The 20764-nt window shown below is 60.9% G+C and overlaps 3 protein-coding genes across 3 annotated transcripts; 2 read left to right on the plus strand and 1 right to left on the minus strand.

The window, feature by feature from the left end:
• The first annotated feature begins 3 nt into the window (after window positions 1-3).
• Window positions 4-6027, plus strand: KLHL17 (kelch like family member 17). Its single transcript, XM_021683961.1, has 12 exons — window positions 4-231; window positions 1113-1372; window positions 1460-1581; window positions 1730-1951; window positions 2436-2552; window positions 2808-3021; window positions 3341-3485; window positions 3568-3735; window positions 4161-4249; window positions 4366-4439; window positions 4645-4826; window positions 5078-6027. The coding sequence occupies exons 1-12, from the start codon at window positions 122-124 to the stop codon at window positions 5304-5306; spliced, it is 1932 nt and encodes a 643-aa protein (XP_021539636.1). The 5' UTR covers window positions 4-121; the 3' UTR covers window positions 5307-6027.
• A 772-nt stretch (window positions 6028-6799) lies between these two features.
• PLEKHN1 (pleckstrin homology domain containing N1) lies at window positions 6800-18070 on the plus strand. The gene is given in 17 exon segments (XM_044914364.1): window positions 6800-7032; window positions 7137-7236; window positions 9958-10104; window positions 10199-10279; window positions 10404-10476; window positions 10800-10927; window positions 11008-11139; window positions 11499-11579; window positions 12375-12450; window positions 12571-12707; window positions 12856-12990; window positions 13174-13314; window positions 13486-13626; window positions 13784-13993; window positions 14283-14331; window positions 14415-14503; window positions 14505-18070. Coding segments are annotated over 17 exon segments (1830 nt in total). The 5' UTR covers window positions 6800-6949; the 3' UTR covers window positions 14532-18070.
• PERM1 (PPARGC1 and ESRR induced regulator, muscle 1) lies at window positions 14928-19099 on the minus strand. The gene is made up of 4 exons (XM_044913800.1): window positions 17119-19099; window positions 16430-16555; window positions 16080-16172; window positions 14928-14986 (listed from the first exon to the last, which is right to left on the minus strand). The coding sequence occupies exons 1-4, from the start codon at window positions 19097-19099 to the stop codon at window positions 14928-14930; spliced, it is 2259 nt and encodes a 752-aa protein (XP_044769735.1).
• Between the last annotated feature and the right edge of the window lie 1665 nt (window positions 19100-20764).

A 20764-nucleotide genomic window follows, 5' to 3' on the forward strand; every position in this document is an offset into this window, starting at 1 on the left:
CGGGCGGCGGGAGCGAGGGACGCTGAGCGGGCCGCCACCGCCTAGCAGCCCTCCAGCAAGTCAGTACGTCCGTTCGCCTGTGTGTTCTCCGCGGGTCGCGGCGGGTCCGATAGCCGAGCCCATGCAGCCGCGCAGCGAGCGCCCGGCTGGCAGGACGCAAAGCCCGGAGCACGGCAGCCCGGGGCCCGGGCCGGAGGCGCCGCCGCCGCCACCGCCGCCGCAGCCACCGGCGTAAGTGGGCCGAGGGGCTGGGGACCGTAAGCCGGACCGGGGGCTGAGTGGGTCCGGGAAGGAGACAAGGAGGGGCGTGCGCCGACCCTGGCTGGCTGCCCGGAGGAGGCGGCCTCGGCGCCCCGCAGGCTCGGCCCGCCGGTGGAGGGTACAACTGCCCCTCTGTTTATCGCGCACACAGCGACGTGGGACAGGGCGTTCAGAGGTGGCTGCTTCCTGGAGGCTCTGTCCTCTCCCGCCGCCCTTGAATTCCGGCTGCGCTTAGACTTAGGCGACTTGTCTGCAGGATGGGGGGCAAGGGGGGGGGGGTGTTGAGCTGCTCCCGAGGGTCAAGTGAGGTTAGACCTGCTGGTGGGCATAGGGGTCTTTTTCAGAGCTGTCATGAAGCATTAGCCAGTTGCACTTCATGCACATCCTGTGTGCCCAGCCGGTGCTGAGGACACTGGACTCTGATGGGGAATGGGAAGGGTGGCCAGTGACAGAGGAGCTCCTGGTCCCAACGAGGGCAAAGGGAACCTGGTTCTTAGGAGAGTTACAGGCAGAGAAATCCTATTCTATGGGGACCCTTGGGCAGAGGGGAGTATGGTGCCAGGAGGGGTCCTGGCAGAGGAAGCTGTGTAGGTTCAACCATGGCATCAGGTGTGTGACTGGACCTCATGCTAGGAGCAAGTGTGGAGCAGTTTTGCTGCACTCCGAGGAGGCTCCCTGTATGTGAGGGAGAAGAGTTAGCGGGGAGGAGGGGTTTGGTCCTTGAAGGAAGCCAGGTATGAGCTGTCAGGGAGAAGGGTGGCCTCCTAGGTGCCCTGGCCTTGCCTACGGTTTCAGGGGTGGGTGAGCAGCTCCCTGCAGAGTGCACCTGACCTGGCACTGCCCACCTGCAGCCCGGAGGCAGAGCGCGCACGTCCTCGGCAAGCCCGGCCCACGGCCCCAATGGAGGGTGCAATGCAGCTGCTGAGCCGTGAGGGCCACACTGTGTCCCACAACTCCAAACGGCACTACCACGACGCCTTCGTGGCCATGAGCCGCATGCGGCAGCGTGGCCTCCTGTGTGACATCGTCCTGCACGTGGCGGCCAAGGAGATCCGAGCACACAAGGTGGTGCTGGCCTCCTGCAGCCCCTACTTCCACGCCATGTTCACAAGCAAGTACCACCACATCCAGTCTGGGCACTCGGGGGGCTCCACAGATCTCCCAGGGCAGGGACCGGCCTGACCTGCTGTCCCCACAGATGAGATGAGTGAGAGCCGCCAGACGCACGTGACACTGCATGACATTGACCCTCAGGCCCTGGACCAGCTGGTGCAGTTTGCGTACACGGCTGAGATTGTGGTGGGCGAAGGCAACGTGCAGGTGAGGCCGCCTCATCTCGCGTCGCACGCCTCTACTGGGCCCCTGTGCCTCAGCTCCCCGTGTTTCCTTGCGCCTCTCCCTCGGTTCCTCATGTCCCGGTTCCCTGTCCCTGCTCCCCTGGCTCTCTCTGTCTCATCTCACCCCACAGACTCTGCTCCCAGCTGCCAGCCTCCTGCAGCTGAATGGCGTCCGTGACGCCTGCTGCAAGTTCCTGCTGAGTCAGCTCGACCCCTCCAACTGTCTGGGCATCCGGGGCTTTGCTGACACGCATTCATGCAGTGACCTGCTCAAGGCAGCCCACAGGTACGTGCTGCAGCACTTCGTGGATGTGGCCAAGACTGAGGAGTTCATGCTGTTGCCACTAAAGCAGGTAACATGCCAGCTGGGGCACGGCCTTGACTCTGACCCAGTCCCTGGACCCTGGACCCCAGACCCAGCCCTTGGACTCCTGGCTCCCTTCATCTTGGCCCTTAAGACCTGGTCCTTTGGCCCCCAACCCTCATGTCCAGCCTCTGACCCACATTCCTGCCTCACTACCCATCCCCTGCCCTCTCCCCACCCTACCCCCACTCACCCCCTTTTTCTGACCCACCCAAACCTTCAACTTTTGACTTTTGATCCCATCCTGTCCTGACCACATCCCTGCCTACAACCTCCAGGCCCTGGTTCTACATCCCTAGGATTGTTCTGGGCCTAGGCCCCCAGGCACCAAATCTGTGGTTCCTGACCCTGCTTGGCCCCTTCTCATAGGAACACTGGGCTCCCCATTGGACTCTCCCTCCTGGGCACCTTCAGGGCTCCATGGGCCCCCAAGATCCTCCCTAGATCTCAGGTCCGAGGGTCCCCACCCCCAGGTGCTGGAACTGGTCTCTAGCGACAGCCTGAACGTGCCTTCAGAGGAGGATGTCTACCGTGCCGTCCTGAGCTGGGTCAAACATGACGTGGATGCTCGGAGGCAGCACGTCCCAAGGGTGAGGCCAGTGCCTAGGGGGCCCTCTGTGCTTAGGAGGGGATGCAAGGTGGCTGAGGGCCTGGGTGCTGCACTTGGGCTCTGCCATGTCCAGGATATACAGTGGCTGAGGGCCTGGGTGCACTTGGGCTCTGCCATGTCCAGAAACCCCCTCACAGGAGTGATGCAGACACATGTTTCAAGAAGGGTCCAGCGTGTCTGAGGGGGATCTCTTCACTGGGGCCTGCCGCCTGACTGTGGCACCCCTCCACCCCAGCTGATGAAGTGTGTGCGCCTGCCCCTGCTGAGCCGGGACTTCCTGCTGGGCCACGTGGATGCTGAGAGCCTGGTGAGGCACCATCCTGACTGCAAGGACCTGCTTATTGAGGCCCTCAAATTCCACCTGCTGCCTGAGCAGAGGGGTGTTCTGGGCACCAGCCGTACACGGCCTCGGCGCTGTGAGGGCGCTGGCCCTGTGCTCTTCGCTGTGGGTATGTTCACCTGTCATGTCTCCTCATGTCTGGGCCCCTCCCCCACATACCCTCCCTCTCCCCTCCCATTCCTGGCCTGTGCTTTCTATCTGTGAGCCCAGCACAAGCCTGTCTCACACTGTGCTGGTCACATCCTGTACCCGCCCCGCACCTGCTCTTCTGTCCACCTGTGGAGGACCCCATGTGGTATGACCCACTCAGCAATCCCCATCCTCACCCACCTTGGAGCCTCCATACTCTTGACCTTGAGCTGCGCTAGAGACCCCCTGCCATTGCCTCCCTGGTCCCTTGTCCTGCCCCGTCACCTCCCCTTTCCTAGGTGGTGGGAGCCTGTTCGCCATCCACGGGGACTGTGAAGCATATGACACACGCACTGACCGCTGGCATGTGGTGGCCTCCATGTCCACGCGCCGGGCCCGGGTGGGCGTGGCGGCAGTTGGGAACCGGCTGTATGCTGTGGGTGGGTAAGTGCGGAGGCTGGTTTGGGGTCGGGGCTTAGCATGTGCCACTGGGCCAGTCCTGACCGGCAGCGGACCCCTCCCCTAGTTACGATGGGACTTCAGACCTGGCCACCGTAGAGTCGTACGACCCTGTGACCAACACCTGGCAGCCCGAGCTGTCCATGGGCACGAGGCGCAGCTGCCTGGGCGTGGCTGCCCTGCATGGACTCCTGTATGCAGCTGGTGGCTACGATGGGGCCTCCTGCCTCAACAGGTAGTGGCCGGGTCAGGGCCGGGTGGCCTCTCGGGGTTGGTTCGGCTGCAGGAGTGGCTGCACCCGGACTGCAGAGATCGTGCCTGAAGGGAGCAAAGAGGGACCCAAGCTGACTCAAGTCACCGGGCACCCTGGGCCTCTGCACCTGCACCAACCCAGCTGCCCCTTCTTTCCCTCTCAAGTCCTTCCCACCAGCCCCGGGGCTGGGCACCACATGGACACTTGCCCAGGATCATGCAGGCCACCAGCTAGGGGCCCATGTCCCCCTCCAGAGGGCCTGCTACTTGCTCCACTGGGATTCTGGGGTCAGTCTCTGTGACTGGCCAGGATGGGATTTTAATCATTCCATGGGGGAGGGCCGGCCGTGGGACCAGGGCAGCCTTTCTGCCACTGCTCAAGGTCAGCGGCAGGCCTGGTGTCCACAGTGCTGAGCGTTACGACCCTCTGACGGGAACATGGACCTCCATCGCCGCCATGAGCACCCGGAGGCGATACGTGCGTGTGGCCATGCTCGGTGGGTAACAGGGCCTGCTCTATGTAGTGTCCACCCCACCCGCACCCCTACCCGCCCCCCCCCCCCGGAGACCCCACACATAGCAGGCACACCACGGGCACGTTGACTGTCTGCAGATGGGAACCTGTATGCCGTGGGTGGTTACGACAGTTCATCACACCTGGCGACTGTGGAGAAGTATGAGCCCCAGGTATGAAACACACCCCAATCACATGAATTTCCCTTCCAAGAGCTACTTGAGGTCATTGCTCTGGTCACCCACATCACCCAGATGATCAGCCCTCTAGGTCCCACCCCATCCCACAGATACCCGATCCTGGAGTAGGGTTCTTGCACTGTAGAGAAGGAGGGAGGCTGGTGATGGGTCTGCCCCCAGCTGGTCCCTTCAACCGCAGGTAAACGCATGGACCCCCGTGGCCTCCATGTTGAGCCGACGAAGCTCAGCAGGGGTGGCGGTGCTGGAGGGAGCCCTCTACGTGGCCGGCGGCAATGATGGCACCAGCTGCCTCAACTCTGTGGAGAGATACAGCCCTAAGGCCGGGGCCTGGGAGAGTGTGGCACCCATGAACATCCGAAGGTGCGCCGGCCCCTCCCCCACAGGCCCGGCGAGGCCCCGTGTCACCATCACCCACCCCAGACACAGATCTGTCTTAAGGCCTCCAGCCAGCGTCGTGTGTCCACGCCTCTCATCAGTACGCACGCCAGCCAGCCCCAGGGCCCCGCCCCCGGAGGCCCCGCCCGTGGCCCCGCCCCCGGAGGCCCCGCCCCCGGAGGCTCTTGGAGCCCCGCCCCCACGGCTCACCGCCCCCCTCCCCTCCCCACTCCCAGGAGCACGCATGACTTGGTGGCCATGGACGGCTGGCTGTATGCCGTGGGGGGCAACGACGGCAGCTCCAGCCTCAACTCCATCGAGAAGTACAACCCGAGGACCAACAAGTGGGTGGCCGCGTCCTGCATGTTCACGCGGCGCAGCAGTGTGGGCGTGGCAGTGCTCGAGCTGCTCAACTTCCCGCCTCCCTCCTCACCCACGCTGTCCGTGTCGTCCACCAGCCTCTGACCCGCGGCGCGGACTGCACAGAGGCCCGGCCCCGCGGCCTCCCACATGCCTTAAGCCCCACAGGGCGGCCCCAGCGCCTCACGTGTCGGGGGCAGGGTGCTCGGCCCCCACCAGGGAAGTCCTGCCCTGTCTGTCCTTGTCTCTGCGTCGAGGCCGTCCGTTTCTGTGTTCATTTCTCAGTGTCTGTTTATGTGTGTGCCATTTATTTACTTACCGGTTTGTTTATTTATTATTTATTGAACGATGAGCAGCGCAGCACTAACTAGTTTACACGTTTCCCCTTGAAGTGTCCTGTGTCTCTGGGACCAAGCTGCCTTCCCAGGTGTCCTCCTGCCCCACTGGGGGCACCAAGGAGCGATGGGGGTGGACGCTTGCATTGCGCATGGGTCAGAGGCGAACTCAGACCTGTAGACCTGGAGGGACTGAGGGGGCAGGTACTGAGCAGCAGGCCAGGGTTAGTGGGGTGAGGGTTTTCTGAGCAGGTGCAGACCCTTCCAGCCTGGGCTTTGCACACCACCCCTACCTTGCCCAGCCAGGCACGCTCCCAAGAAGGGCATGAAGCAAGCTTCCTTCTCCTGGGCATGGTGTCTCTTCTGGATCCTGCACTGAGCTGAGCACAAGCGTGCCACAGACCCCACATAGCAATATGAGCCAACTTGAACAATAAACATGTTTCTTGGGCTCTGTGGGCTTGAGGCTGAGTGTACATCTCCACCCATTAGGGTCTTATCTGGGGTGACCAGGAGGGCCTGGGGACAGCTGTGCAGCTGGGCTGAGGCTCTGCTTTGGCATCTGGGGGCTTTGAGGCAGCATCATCACGTCCAGGTGGGTCAGGGATGTGATGTCGTGGATGAGCACCCAACCAGGAGTGTGGTTCACTGTCAGCCTGGTCCTGAGAGGCCCTCGTGGTCCCATCTCATCCCAGGCTCTGGAGAGAGGGGAGTGCACAGTACTACCCCTACCTCACCATGATGGTCCCGGGTGCACCCAGGAGGTTTGTGTCCTCCTTCTTGGACTTTGGCCTGGGGTGAGGTTTGGGCTGAAGCAGGAGAAGTTGGGGGAGGGTCCTGGCTTCCCCTTCCCCAAAGTCATAAACTCCTGTTTTAGCAGCTGAAAGCAAGCACACACCCCCTTGCAGTCAGTGGTGACTCAGACCGTGGCATTGAGGTGGAAACAGGATGTGTGCTCTCCATGGGGAGGGGTGGTATTGGGGGGAGGGAGCCCTAGGCTCACAGAGCTCCAGCCCTAGGCAACCCCAGGCAACCCCAGGCAACCCCAGCCTGAGTGCGGGCAGGCCAAGTACTCACAAACCTGGCCTTTGAGGCTCCTCCCATACAGATTGGAGGCTGAGATGGGTTTTCTTGGCTGGACCAGGGGAGAAGACTCCTCCTCCCCCCCCCCACCCCCCCACCCCCCAGCGACTCCAGACTGGCCTGCATGTGTGGGGGACCCAGGTCAGAGAACTGAAAGGCTTGGGCCAGGTGAGGGGCGGGGCCCTCCCAGAAAGGCTCCACCCTCGTCCGGCCCTTAGGTGTAGGGCAAGACTTCCCAGAGCTCTGCCTGGGAGGCGGGACAGGAGGCTCAGTACAGAGGGACCCAGACCTGTCGACCTGCTCAACTTGGGCCCGCCGCCACCGCCGCCCATGGGGAACAGCCACTGCGTCCCTCAGGCCCCTAGGAGGCTCCGGGCGTCCTTCTCCAGAAAGCCTTCGCTGAAGGGAAATAGGTGAGGGGGGGTGGGGAACCCAGCCTTGGTCCCTAGGTCACAGGGGTGTCCCTCAGTCTGCCTCGGGGGCCAGGCTGTGAGCTCCCCCCTTCCCTTATCCCCAGAGAGGATGGTGCAAGGAAGCTGGCTGGCCTGTTTGGCTCCGAGGCCGGTCCTGACCTGGACGCCACTGCTGACAAGATCTTCTACTACATCCCTGGGACGGTGAGCAGGCGGGTGGGCGTGTCCCAGCTCACAGCGGTGCGGTGGCGGTGGTCTCTGTGTGACTGTGTGTACCTGTCCTATCTTCACGCAGCTCAGGGTCTTCCCCTGTCAGCCTGGGTGGGAGTCAGATCCAGCACGAAGTGAGGAAGTAGACACTGCCCCGCCCTGGGGAGCTCATCTGGCCGAAAGTCTGAGCGGAGAGCGAAACTGAGAGACACTGAGTCAGTGGGGTGAGGGAGCACCCGGCAGAGGCGGGCCACAGGCGGGGCCTCCAGGAGTCTCTGCTACACCAGAGGGGGCACCATGGCCAGGCTACCCACTCAGAGCCATACCTGGGGTGTCTGCCTGCCCCCGCCCTGGACTTGGGTGCGGGACAGCATGCCCAGGCACAATCGAGGTGGACCAAGCACATATATGTGTGTTGCTGTGGCTGCCATCGCTCTGAGAGAGTAAGGGGCTTCAGGTGAACAGTGAGCCAGCCCAGGCCTCAGGTTCTCCCAGGGGGTGTCTCAGCATCCACCACTGCCTCATTCCACAGCAGCCTGCTCTGATTCCCCCCTACCAAGGCCACACAGCAAGGATGTGTCTCCCACATGCTAGGCTACCTCTGAGCTGAATACCGGCCCCTCTCACCCTGCCCAGCTCCTGAGGGGCTAAGGGTTAGCTGAGAGGGGAGAGACACCCAGCCCTTTTCCCTAACCTGGATAGCACTGGGTATGGTGGGAGGCTCTGCTATCTGCAAAAGCCCCAGAATGTGAGGGAAATGATACCCCAATATCTTACCCCAGGCCAGAGAAGGAGGAACATTTGTCACTCTGGGTCAGGGATCCCACCCTGCACTCTTCTCACACTGTTCCTTTGAGACCGAGCAACTGGTGGTGGCTTCCAGAGCCCACCTTTCCAACTAGTTCCCATCAGGCTGGGAAGCCCAGGCCTGTCCCCTTTCCTGCCCTCTGAGGTCCCAGGGCTCCCTGCAGGCAAGTGCTGGTTTGAGAAACCATGCTGCCCCAGAGAGGTGGACAGGGCACTTCTGTCCAGGGTCTGGCTGGGCTGCGATAGAATCCCTCCATGTGACTGTATCTCAGACCTCAACTCTGTCCAAGCCCGGGACACATCATGTGACCCTGGTGGAATCGCGTGAGATGCGGTGGCCCCGGTGGTCCTCACTTGCCAAGACATAGTAGCAGGAGAGGGGAGCAGGCCTGTTGAACCTGGGAGGGGAGGGGCGCCAGGGGAGGAGCCACTTCTTAGGCCCTGCCCTATGGTGGGTTCTGCACCTACAAATGACCCAGCCCTGCCAAGGCTCTGAGCTGACTCCTCCCTAGGCCCTAAGGCTGAGCCTGGGCCACAGGAACAGCTACATGGCCCTTCCTGTTCATGGCCTATTTTTCATGGGTCCCATCCCCAAGTTGTTCCCCACACTGGGTGTGGGTACAGGAGGCCCCACCCAGAGGCAGGGAAGCCTCACATTCCTGGGCTTGCCCAAGGGGCAGCTTAGCTTGGCCAGGGCTCAGCAGCCCTCAAGGCAGCCCCTGCCAGCACCCAAGTGGAGCATGGCCCCTCCCCAACTCACCCCTGAGCCCCTAGACCTCAGCCCTTCTAGCCAGGATGTCAGGTCAGTACCCATCCCTATCTGACTTCCAATCTGATGATCAAGGCCCTGATTAGAGAGGATTCTCTGTGTGGCAAGATTGGCTAAGTGTTTGTGGGTCCCAACACTCCCTCCCCTCAGCTGACAAGCATCGAACCCCCAGCACATCTCAAGCCTGGCCTACTTCTGGGGATACAGCAGTGGGCAAAACAGACAAAGACCTTGTTCTCTTGGTGTTCCCATCTCCGTGACAGAACCAGGTGATAAGACAGGTGAAAGATATGATAAGCCAGAAGTGGCTAGTGTTGAGAAAAATAAAGGAAGAAAGGTGTGCAGAGGGGTCAGGGAAGGCTACAATGTTAGGTTATCCGGACAGGACCTCACAGAGAAGGTGACATCCGAGCCATGTCCTGATGGTGAGAAGAGAATGGGACTGAGTGGTGTGGGCAGAGGGAATGAGTATAGAGGCCCCAAGGCAGCCTGTGCCTGATGTGGGCAAAGAGGACTGGGCGGGGGGCAGATCAAAGAGGACCCCTGGGGCCATTGCCAGGACCTCAGCCTTCTCTGTGGGTGAGGTTAAGGGGCCTGCTGCCGTGTGCTGACACAGTCAACATGCGCTCTCAAGGGCTGATGTGATGCATCTCTTTCCAGTTCCCCATTAACTGATGTGCTGGTAGCTTGAAATGGGCCATGGTGGGAATATTAACATGGAAACACCCCCCCCCACCCTGTGGAACCAGGTATTAAACACAGCCAACACTAGAGGCATGGGAGAGCTTTGAGCATCATCTCCCTCAGACACCCAAAAACCCCTCTGACCAACAAGTCTTGGGAGGCTGAATAATCAAAATGCAGGTGCACAGGAGATATCAAAAATACGGGTCGAATGTCCATCGAGTTCAGACTTCGCCACCTCTACACTAGATTATGTAATGTTATGACAGCTCACATGTGTATGCTGCCACCATTTCCACATTAAGAGGCTGTGAGTGCATATTGGGGTTCTGTACCTATGAGTGATGGTGTGGGTATGTTCCTAACCTTTGTATTATGTAACTGTGGGTGTGTGTATGGGTGGGGCAGCTGACCCCAGGTCAGACGCCCCCCTCCCTGAGCTCTGCTCCCCACAGGACATCCGGGGCCTGGAGAGCCAGCGAGAAAACCTAGAGCAGCCGTTCCTGAGTGTGTTCAAGAAGGGGCGGCGGAGGGTGCCTGTGAGGAATCTGGGCAAGGTTGTACACTATGCCAAGGTCCAGCTACGATTCCAGCATAGCCAGGTGGGGCCAGGCTGGGCCGAGTCGGGGGGTGTGTGGGTACCAGCCTGGGGCCTGGCCCCCAGCCCCTCAGACCAGCAGCCCTGCTCTCCCCCAGGACATCAGCAACTGCTATCTGGAGCTGTTCCCCTCCTACCTCTACTTCCAGGCCCATGGTTCCAAAGGACTCACCTTCCAGGTGAAGGGAAATGGGCAAAGGGAGGAGTCTAGGGGTAGAGGGAGAGAGCAGCCTCTTGGGAGGTGGGTATCCATGTCTCACTAGGGGTCCCCCAGCCCTCCCCTTCCCCCATGTGCTCTGGCAGGGGCTGTTACCACTGATGGAGCTGAGTGTCTGCCCGCTTGAGGGGTCCAGAGAGCATGCCTTCCAGATCACAGGTGTGTGGGGCGCATGAGTGGACCTGGCCCCCAGGAGGAGCCTCAGCTGGGGCTGCTCAGCGGCCTTGGCCTCGGGCTGAGCTTCAGAACCCTGGAGGGACCCTGGCTTTTCCTCCAGTGGGCACATGAGCTCTTGCCAAGCTGGGGTGCAGGACGGTGGGCAGGAGACCTCCAGAGCTGTGAATGCGGCCCTGTTAGTGGCCGATGGTCCCAGATGGTGCCACAGGGTCCTCCTGTCCCGGGCCCCGGGGTGCCCATGGAACCCTTGGGTGGGGCCTTTCCTGTGGGCTGAGGCCCAGCCCACTCCACCCCTCTACCCCCAGGCCCGCTGCCTGCTCCCCTTCATGTGCTCTGCCCCAGCCAGGCTGAGCTGGGCCTCTGGCTGTACCACCTGGAAAAGCAGATAGCCCTCGTGGGAGGGCTGCAGCACTACCACTCAGCAGCCCCGCAGGTCAGTCCTGGGAACCCCCACACCCCCTTCCCGTGCCCCTGTGCCAACACCCTCCGCTGCCCCTGACCCCCCTTCACCAGGGCCCCCCTGAGGACGAGCTGCCCTGGACTCTGCAGCGCAGGCTGACCCAGCTACGGAAGTCATTAGGGCATCAAATGGTGGGCAGTGCCGTCTGTGCCTCGAGGGTCAAGCTGCAGCATCTGCCCTCACAGGTGCGTGGGGCGGGGGGAGGCGGTACCCAGGGGTGAGAGGAGATGGGGCCATGGGAGTGAGGACATGGGGGCACAGGGTGGGTGGGGGGAGATGGAGGGGTGAGGACACGGAGGAGGGGTGAGGAGATAGGGAAGGGGGGGTGAGAACATAGGGGCACAGGGTTGAGGACATGGAGGCACAGGGTAGGTGGGAAGAGATGAGGGAAGGCGCCGAGATGGGGGAGGGATGAGGAGATGGGGGCACAAGGGGTGAGGAGAGAGGCGGTGAGGAGATGAGGGAGGGGTTCAGGAGGCAAGTGGGGGCCAGGCCCTCACACACACTAGTCGAGCCCCCACTCTGCCCTTTGACCCCCTCACAGGAGCAATGGGACCGGCTCCTGGTCCTGTACCCAACATCCCTGGCTATCTTCTCCGAAGAAGCAGATGGGCTTTGCTTTAAGGTGGGTCCCTCCCCACTGTGGACCCGCCCGGGAAACGCCCTGTGTGTGGGGGTGGGAGAGGGCAGCGGCTCAGGAGGAACCTGTATTTCAGGGCCTGTTGAGACAGAGTGTGCTGGCCCCACCCACCCGGCCTGCTGCCCTGGTCAGTCTGGTCTCAGCTGTGATGTGGCCAAGGAGGGGTCCCTGCATAAATATCCCTTATCATCCTAGAGGGTCCTCCACCCTCAGCAGGACCATCACCTGGGGCAGGTGGCATGGGGGCAGAACCACTCCTGGGAGACACTCTTGTGCTGGGCCTATACCTCTGAGTGGACATTTTCCTGGCGCCTGAGGGGCATGTGTGTGTGTGTGTGTATGCGTGTGTAGGAGCGTCCTCTGGGGCTGGAGTGTGTCTGTTGTGTGCATCACAGTAACTTTCTACTCTGGGGGTGATCATGGCCCTCAGTCGCTGAGAAAAATGCAGGAGTCTTCCGCATAATTCCGTCCCAACCTACCCCCAGTCTTAGTAGGTGACCCAGTGGACCGGTCCCCAGAGGCATCCATCTGTGCCTGCCATTGGCTGATGAAGGCCCCACCCAGAGCCCAGGGGTAAAGAGATCCCTCAGGACAGACAGGGAGCGCCGGCCCCCCTCAGGGATGTCAGCCTCAGCCCTGTCTTGCCCCCTGTCTTGCCCTCTGCCTGCCATCTGGAGGCCCAGCCCAACTCTGGAGGGTGAGACAGAAGTATGGGCCCAGGCAGAGGCACAGGGTTTTGCCCCCAGACTCAGGCCCCATCTTCCCTCACTGCCCCCACAGGGGGAGCTCCCACTCAGCGCCATCCGCATCAACCTGGAGGAGAAGGAGAAGCAGATCCGTTCTTTCCTGATCGAAGGTGGGCAGAGGCCTGGCCTGGGGGGGAGGGCATGAGCCTGGTGGGTGCCCCAGCTCTTCAGTGGGGCCTTGCAGGGGGCTTTCTGCTTGCCAGGCCCCCCTCACGGTGTCTGTGTGCTAGGCCGCTTCATCAACACTATCCGCGTGGTGTGTGCGAGCTACGAGGACTACAGCCGCTGGTTACTGTGTCTGCAGACTATCTCGCCCAGGGATGGAGCCGCCCCTCTGGCTGGCCCTGAGAGCTTCGCAGGCCCACGGGTGTCCACACAGGTGAGGGGTCAACAGGGGGAGATGCTGCCCCCACATCTCACGTCTGGGCAGAAGGGTAGGTCTAGGGCATGGGTGGTTAGGGGGAGGGGCCCTGCTCTCTGTCTCACCTCCTTGCTCCCTGCCCCCTGCTGTCCAGGTCATGGGTGGTGGCCGAGGCTCACTCTCCTCAGATGGACAAACCAGCGGGGACTCCCCCTCCACCCACACCAGCCCCTCTGTCCCTGAGTCCTCAGTGCCATCCACCACCCGCTGCCCTGCCCAGGCTGTACCTGTGAGTATCAGGGGCTGGGGAGGGACAAACAGAAGGAAAGGGCAGGAGGTCATGAGGACAACCTGCCTGGGTCCCCATGGCACTCCATCCCAGGCAGGACCTGGAGGGAACTGTGTGCAGCCTCAGAGGACTGAGTGGGTGAGGGCCCTTGGGAACCTTCTGAAAGGTCTTTGGTCCCCCCAGGACCAGGCCAACCCGGGCTGCACCAGCGTCAGCAGGCGGAGGGCAGAACTGAGATGGAGCAGCATCAGCCGGTCACCCAGGAGTAAGGCCCGGGGTGAGGGGCCCAGCCTGGCCACCTCGTTGTACTTGGACCTGACCAAGGTGGGCCCAGGACACTGACCCAGTTCTCCCTCCCACCCTCCACCTCCCTGGCCTCCATCTCTCAGGCCCAGGTTGTCCTGGAGCCACCTAGAGGCCTTCGTGCACAGAGAAGGGAGAACTCAGGCCACCTCCAGCTCCAGGAAACCTGTCTCTTCTGCTCCTCGCCTGCAGCTGAGCAGGCAGAGCCTAGAGGACAACCCTGAGGCCCCAGACCACCCTCTGAAGACCCCACACTCCCCACTCTATGCTGATCCCTACACACCACCTGCTACCTCCTACCACAAGATCACAGACGTCCAGGGCCTGGATGAGGTCAGTTCCCTGTGGGTGACAGAAAGGGCTAGATGTGTCCACAGCCTGAGGTGTGCTCAGGTCATGATGAGTGGCCAAGGGGTTCTGGGGGCAGGGATCCCTCAGCTCCAAGGAGGTTCTGGTCCAGGGCCTCAGGTCCCCATCCCTTTCCTGGCAGTTCCTCAGCGCAATGCAGAGCTCACTTGGACCTGAGTCCTCGAGCCCCTTCCCCTCGGTCCCTGTGTCTGTGCCTGTCTCTGACCCCAGCTCTGGACTCTCCGGTCCCCACTTGCTCTCCAAGAAGGGAGCCCTGCAGCCCAGAGCCTCTCAGCGGCACCGAGGCTCCATCAAGGGCCGGGGGCCACCACCCCCAGACTCCCCTCAGCATGTGAGTAGCAGCCCCCACCCCTGCCAGGTAAAGGGTTCTGTGGAGAGGTGGAGGTAGTGTGGGGGCTCTGGGACCCTGGGGGAGCAGGAGAGTTGGAAACAGGAAGATAGGGCGAGCTGAGACCAAAGACAGGAAGCAGTGCTGGGGAGGGGTGGGGCAGGTAGAGGCAGGAAGGGAAGATCCACAACCAGGAGGAAAAGGTAGGGCTAGGATCTGGCGGCTTGGTGGGCTGGTCTCCAAGCCTCCTCCCCCAGGGCTCAAGTCTCAGACTTGTGGTTGGGGTCCCCAGGTCTCCCCAGCGAGGAAAGTCTCACCTGAGCCCCTGCCACCTCCCTCAGGTGAGTGAGGGCCCTTGCCTCTTTCTGAGGGGAGCTCTGTGTATTGCTTCCTGAAGGCACATGTATCTTTGTCCTCCCACCAGGTGGCCATCCCCCCAAGAGCTCTGGCAACATCTGGGACAAGGCTTCATCTCCCTCCCACAAGCGGTGGCCCCGAGGAGGACCTGAGGCTGGGGGGGGGGCTCATCCAGTGGATCTGATGGCCTCTGGGTGACCGGTTCTCAGGACCACCTGCCAGCACGGACCCTGGAGTGGGGGTTTGCAGCAGAGCCTGGGTCTTTCTTTGTGGGGCCACAGGCCGACCGGCATCCAATGCTTGAACCCCATCCAGTGCTGAGTCAGTGTCTGATCCCAGCAGGGTGAAGGGTTCTCCAGAACTCTGAGTTTCCCTGGGCTCTGGAGGGGCCAGGAGGAGAGCCTGATACTGAAGATGGCCTGACAACATGGCTACACCCCAGATCAAAGCAGGCCTCATAGAGGGGCCAAATTTCATCCTTTCCTCCAGGGAAGGAATGAGGGAGGCCACTCGATGCAGGCTTTACCTGGCGGTGGGAGAACGGTGCAGGTGGGAAGGTCAGAGGACTGAGAAAGTCAGGTTAGTGAGGGTCAGAGCACGTGAGATCAGAGAGCACGAGGATAGGGAAGTCAGCAAAGTCTGAGACGTCACAAGCAGAGATAGAAGGGTGTTCTGGGCAAATGTCAGTAGGCTGCAGCTGGTCAGGAGAAACTGACAGGAGACTAAGCAAGAAAGAAAGAGAAGATTTTATTTGTGCTGTGTGTCCATGCATTTTCCACTCCGCAGTCAGGAGTCCCCCATCCTGGGGACTCCGTGCCCATGCCCACCTGGCACCGAGCCTGGTGGCCTCCACTGCTCTGCCACCACCAGCTTCCCACCCACCTTCCTGCCCCATCTCTGGCTCCTCAAAGCCTTGGGACAATCCCAAATGTCCAGTCCCTTTATGTGCCACCACCATATTCCACCTCTGCACCTCGTCCAGGGTTCCCCAGAGGAGGGGCTCCAGCTTCTGCCCTACAGACCCCCACCCTGCAGGCACCTGCTCACTGAGGCAGGAGCCAAGGAGGCCCTTGGGGCTTAAGGGTCACAGAGGCCTCAGAGGCTTTCACTACCCCAGCCCACTTGTCAACAAGGCAGAGAGTTCCCGGGACACCCCCCTCCAGCCTGAAGGCCATCTAGTCTCCTCACTCTTGCCCCCTGCCCAGATTTCCAGCTGGGGCTTTCCTGCTGCTCTGACACCTTCTAGGTTCCAGAGCCTTATCCTGCCTCTCCCCTGTAACTAGATAACCCAATAAAATATAGGACACCCAGTTAAATTTGATTTCAGATAAACCACACAGAATTTAGTATAAGTACATCTCAAATACTGCATGTCTGAAATTCAAGTTTCACTGGCACCCTATGTTTTTATTAGCTGATCTGGCCACCTTACTAACCAGCTCCTTGCTCAGCATCTACCCAGCCACCTTCCAGAATCTCCCTCCTCCCAGGTGTGAAGCACAGTCTTGGCCTTAGCCAGTGGTTAGACCTTTGGGTGGAATCCAAGGAGCAGGACCAAGAACACTGGCTCCTTCCTAGACACCATAGAACACAGGGGTCAAAGGGCCAGACCTGAGGGCAGCACCTCGTCCTCAGCACCTGTGGCCATTTCTTTGTCCTGTGTCTTCCTGGACCAAGCCTGGGTTCTAAGAGCTGGGGCTGCGGCTGCGGCTGCGGCTGCGGCTGCGGCTGCGGCTGCGGCTGCGGCTGCGGCTGGGGCGTCCCTGCCCCGCCTGCCGGCGGAAGCAGTGGATGGCAGAGATGGTACCGATGCTGGCCAACAACACTGCAAGAGAAGCACAGAGCCTCCTGAGTGCCGGCTCCATCCCGGCCTGTTCACCACCTTCTACCCACATGGCCTGGTCCTCAAAGGGCAGGGGGAGGCCAGCAGGGCAAGGAGTGGGTCAGCAATGAGAGGAGCAAGGTCACGGGCGAAGTCTTTGCTTCCCCATGCACCCCTCATCCCTGCTGGCCCAGCAGGTGAGACTGGACACCACTGGTCCTCCTGGGTACCAGCCCGCTCCTCCCCCAGGGCCCCCAAACCTGTTTTCCAGGCATCTGGGGTATGCAGGTCTGATGTTCTCATAGCCCAGGTGGCAAAGGCCACAAACACCAGGCACATGTCATCCTGGCCGAAGGTAAATGAGGTGAGAGGATCTCGGGGCTCCCCTAGGAGAGAGAAGCATGCTCTGTGCTCTGGCAGCTCCACTCAGACTCATCTGTCCCAGATATGCTGTGACTCACATCTTCCCGATGACACCTCTGTCCCAAGACCCAGGGTAGTGTGTGGCGTAGTTGAGTCAAGCTGACTTGAGCCAGTTGCCTCTGGGTACCATTCCCTGGTTTGTAAAATATCTTCCAAGGGGAATGTGAGATGAAGTCTGTTGCGTGCCTGACCTGGGCAAGGCCGGAGTGGGAGCTGTCCCAGTGTCTACCATGCTAGAGGCGGGGGGGCAGGGCACTGCTGTCATCTGGGCCTGGATACAGAATGATGGTCAGTGCAGACAAATCCCTGAGTGGCTGTGGTGTCTAGCCTAGTCTGCCCCACCTGGACTATGTCCTGCGACGGCCAGGAGCTAGTCCGTCCTTCCCAGGTCATCCCTAAGCAGCCCCCCCACCGGCTCATGGCTCGGGGTCCTAGCCTGCCCCTCCCCAGCAGTCCTCCTGGCTGAACTCCCTGGACAGTATGTTCCCAGGACCTGGACAGCCCATGGGGCCCACGCGACACGCACCTGCTTGCCTGACTGCCCAACTGCACTGCTCTGCTGTGTCTGGGGTAGGCTCTGGTGGGGTACCATGCCCCATGCCCCAGGGGACCAAGCCGGGGGGCTCTGTGGCCTGTAGCTGGAGAAGGGCAGCCAGCTCCAGCATGCCCCCCGATGAGTCCTCCCCAAGGAAGTGTTCATAGGCCTCGGGGATGGAGATGGGCACAGGGTCTCCAGGTGGAAGGGTTGGCACAGGGTCAGCCTGTGGGGGTTGGGCCACAGAGTGGCCCCCCCAGTGCCCAGACCTCTGGGCTCGACGGTCCTGGAAGAAGAATTCACACATGTCTGGCCACTGTACTTCGGCCAGAGCCTGGTCAGCTTCTGCCACCTCCTCAGCATCTTCATCTTCCTCCTCAATAGTGTCACAAAAAAAGAACTCATAGGCCTCTGGGAGGGTCACTGCAAAGCTGCTCCCGGGCCTGTGCCCCACTGAAGCAGAGGGGGAAGGGGGAGGCACGTGTTTGAGGATCCGAGGCTGGGGAGACCGGGGCCCAACTGCCATGGCGTCCCAGCCTCCAGGCCCCCCTCGGCCCCCCACTGCTGTCCTGGGGGCTGAGGGCCGGGCTGTGGCTGGTGAGGGTGGGCCTGAGGTCTCTCCTGAACCTGGCTCCTCAGGGCTGGGCACAGCCATGGAAAATCGCACTTTCTTCTTCTTGGGTGCTTGGACAGGGCCTAGTGGGGGATCCCCTGAAGGATGTCCAGCGGCACCTGCTGAAGGCTCCTCTCTGGGCTTCTCTCGGTGTCCTCCTGGAGACACAACAGGGCTCAAACATGGCTTGGCCGTTGGGGCAACCTCCACCTTCACCACGTCAGGCCCCGCCTGGGGAATGGGAGCAGGTGTTGACACATCCACGTCAGATTGGGCCTTGGAAACAAGGTGAGGTGGAACAAGTGTAGATAAATCCACCTCCTGCTTAACCACTGGGCCTACCATAGGCAGGTCCGTGTCCAGCCTAGACTTGGAGGCAGGTGTAAACAGAGGTGTGTCAGGTTGAAGCTTGGAGGCAGGTGTAGACAGAGCTGCATCTGACTTAGCCATTGAGATATCTGGATGAGTCTCCTGGGCAGGTGTGGACACAGTGTGTAGCTCAGCTCCGGGGGTCATGCTGAGTAGGTTTGTACCTTCCTCGGACATAGTAGACAGATCCGGGTCTGTTCCTTGCCTGGTTACCTGTGCAGGGGCTCCTGCAGACTCTGGACACAGTTCATCCTGCCCGGTTCCTGCTGTCTGCTCTGCTGTCCCAGCTGAGAGACCCTTCCCCCTGGACCCAGCCAGGCCAAGGCCCTCCTTGGGCCTGACCTCAACAAGCAGCAGGGAACCCTGCTGGGTGGGAGCAGAGCCTGGGGTACTCAAGCACCCACCCCCCTTGGCTCCAGCAGCATGCCTCTTCTTTCGGCTAGGGCTGCGTGGCGGGGTTCCAGGGGGCTTCTGGGGAGCTGTGCTGCAGCCAGGAGACTCAGAGCTCTGGGGAGGCTCACCAGGTGGACTAGGGACAGGGCCCTGGGGGGCTGGCCCCTGCAGAAGCCTCTGCATCTTGTCTCTGGAAGACACTGGCCCTAGAAGGGACAAGCTCTGGCCTAGGGGGGCAGCGTCAGATCTGAGGGACAGCAAAGCTTCTGACCGTGCGGACGTGCTAGGTGTCTGCTGATCAGCCCCCAGGGCCAAGACAGGCTCACGCCAAGACCTGCTGACCAGCGACCGGGTAGCTGCCTTGTCCTCCTCCTTGAAGCCAGGGCAGCCCCTCCCCCTGGAAGCTGGCTGCCCCTCGAGAAGGGGTGGAGGCGCAGGAGGACTGCTGCCACTGCTGTCCCCTTGGTCAATGTCACCGGACAAGAGCTCATCCCCAGAGGCCAGGCTGGCCTGCAGGAGGCCACACTCCTCCGTTGCGGCCGAAAACTCAGCCCAGTCCTGGTCACTCAACTGGATGCTGTACTGGAAGTTTTCCATTTCAGGTCAGCAGAGGACTTCAGCAGCAGAGCTTGAGGCCAGGCGGGGTCTTCGTGGACCCAGGTCCTGGGCACCGGCCAGCATACAGTTGTTGGGGTGCCCCCCACCTCCTTGGCTCGGGGGCCGGCACTCCATCTGCTTCCTGAAAGAAAGCAAAACGGGGAAACCTGAAGGAAGCTGAGTGTCTGTCAGAACCGACCCCTCCTCCAAGTTAGAAAACCTGTAACTCCCACTTTCCCTATTTCCAAACTGACCCCAAATAATAACCTTGTAATGATACATTGTTACATTCCTAGAATCAAATATGGCTTAGATTAATGACGTACACTAAAAAATAGGGGTTCCTCCTGTTTGAAATTTTGTCCCCAGAGTGGTTTTCTTCACATCTTTGAGCCTTTTCTGTTCCACTGGGTCAGCTCCGCCTTCTCCAACCTTCCTCCAGAATTGCAGGCACCAAGGTAAACTTTATACAGCAAAGCCCATTTCAAGGGTCACTCACTGGGTGATGGTCAGCCCTGGTCTGTCCCAGCACGCCTCAGGTGGCAGCAGGCCATGGAGGAGGGGCCGCAGCGTCCAGCAGGTGACCAGCCTTTGGTGATGACCTTCCACCAGCCTTGGCTGGGACAGGCTTCTGGGCTTCCACTGAGATCACCAAGGTCACACTTGTGCTGGCTAGAGCCCACTCAGGGGTCAGCAGGGAGTGCCTGGCTCTGCCCCCTGCCTAGGCAGGAGGTCACAGAGCAGAAATGAGCCTCCTAACTCCCGGTGGACCACTAGGGCCATCCTCAAGGTCTCTGCCCCTCACCCAGGCCTGCCCGGCTGGCAGAGCCCCCTGCTTCTGCCTCATCTCAGTGAACAGAGGTGACCCTAACTGCTTGAAAGCAGTGTCTTGGCCTCCTATGGGAAGAGCTCTTTGGCCTTTGGTCAGCTACCACCACACCCAGGGAGTGAGAGGTCACTCTGGCCAGGCCAGTGCTGAGATGAAGATGCCTTGAGACCAGAGCACTGTGCCTTCCTGACCCCTGAAATTTGCCCGCCTCACTGGCCCTTGGGGAAGTCCCTCTGTCTGACTTTGGGACTTCTTAGGGTAGGAATGAGGGACTAACAGTGTCGTACCTGGGACCCTGTGGCCAGCCAGGGCAACAGAGCTGGGCGTCCGAGCTGCTTGTCCCAGAGCAGCATGGTGCTGGGCTCACCACGCAGGCCCCACCCCCACTGCCAAAAATACCCCATCCCTGTGGTCACATGTCTCCTGCCAGTGGTCAGGGTCCAGGACACAAATAGATGGCATTTGAGGAGCCTCCAGCTTTGTGAGGGATGCCATCCTGATCAGGTCAGATGCTGGCCAGAGAATGCTGACCTGCAATCCGTCCTGCACGGGCCTCCTTTTCCCAAGCTGAAGGCCACTGTGCACTTCATCTCTTGGCCCAGGCTGATCTTTCCTCTTAAAGCGGCCCCACCCGCTGCAAAACCTCAGGCCCTTTGCTAGCAACTCCATCTTCCATCCCCCCATCAACCGATGCCCTTCCGGGTCTTAGGGCTTTACCCTGTTACCTGTGTGGAATATAAAGCATTGCAGAGTGGTAAGTGGGAAATTACCATTCCAGAATGTTCCTAGAGGTCCTTTGGAGGTGGGCTGCTGCTGACTGGGGGTGGAATAGGGAA

This window comes from Neomonachus schauinslandi, chromosome 4 (assembly GCF_002201575.2).
Source record: "Neomonachus schauinslandi chromosome 4, ASM220157v2, whole genome shotgun sequence".
NCBI lineage: Eukaryota > Metazoa > Chordata > Mammalia > Carnivora > Phocidae > Neomonachus > Neomonachus schauinslandi.

Bases quoted from the DNA above. Each gene is read 5' to 3' on its own strand.
- KLHL17 (XM_021683961.1), top strand. From the start codon at position 122: ATGCAGCCGCGCAGCGAGCGCCCGGCTGGCAGGACGCAAAGCCCGGAG. The intron at 3,486-3,567 runs GTAAGTGCGGAG...CCCCTCCCCTAG, and splicing joins CGGCTGTATGCTGTGGGTGG to TTACGATGGGACTTCAGACC. The intron at 4,250-4,365 runs GTGGGTAACAGG...GACTGTCTGCAG, and splicing joins CGTGCGTGTGGCCATGCTCG to ATGGGAACCTGTATGCCGTG.
- PERM1 (XM_044913800.1), bottom strand. From the start codon at position 19,099: ATGGAAAACTTCCAGTACAGCATCCAGTTGAGTGACCAGGACTGGGCT. The intron at 16,556-17,118 runs GTGCGTGTCGCG...TCTCTCTCCTAG, and splicing joins TTGGGCAGTCAGGCAAGCAG to GGGAGCCCCGAGATCCTCTC. The intron at 16,173-16,429 runs GTTTGGGGGCCC...CTTCTCTTGCAG, and splicing joins CCCAGATGCCTGGAAAACAG to TGTTGTTGGCCAGCATCGGT.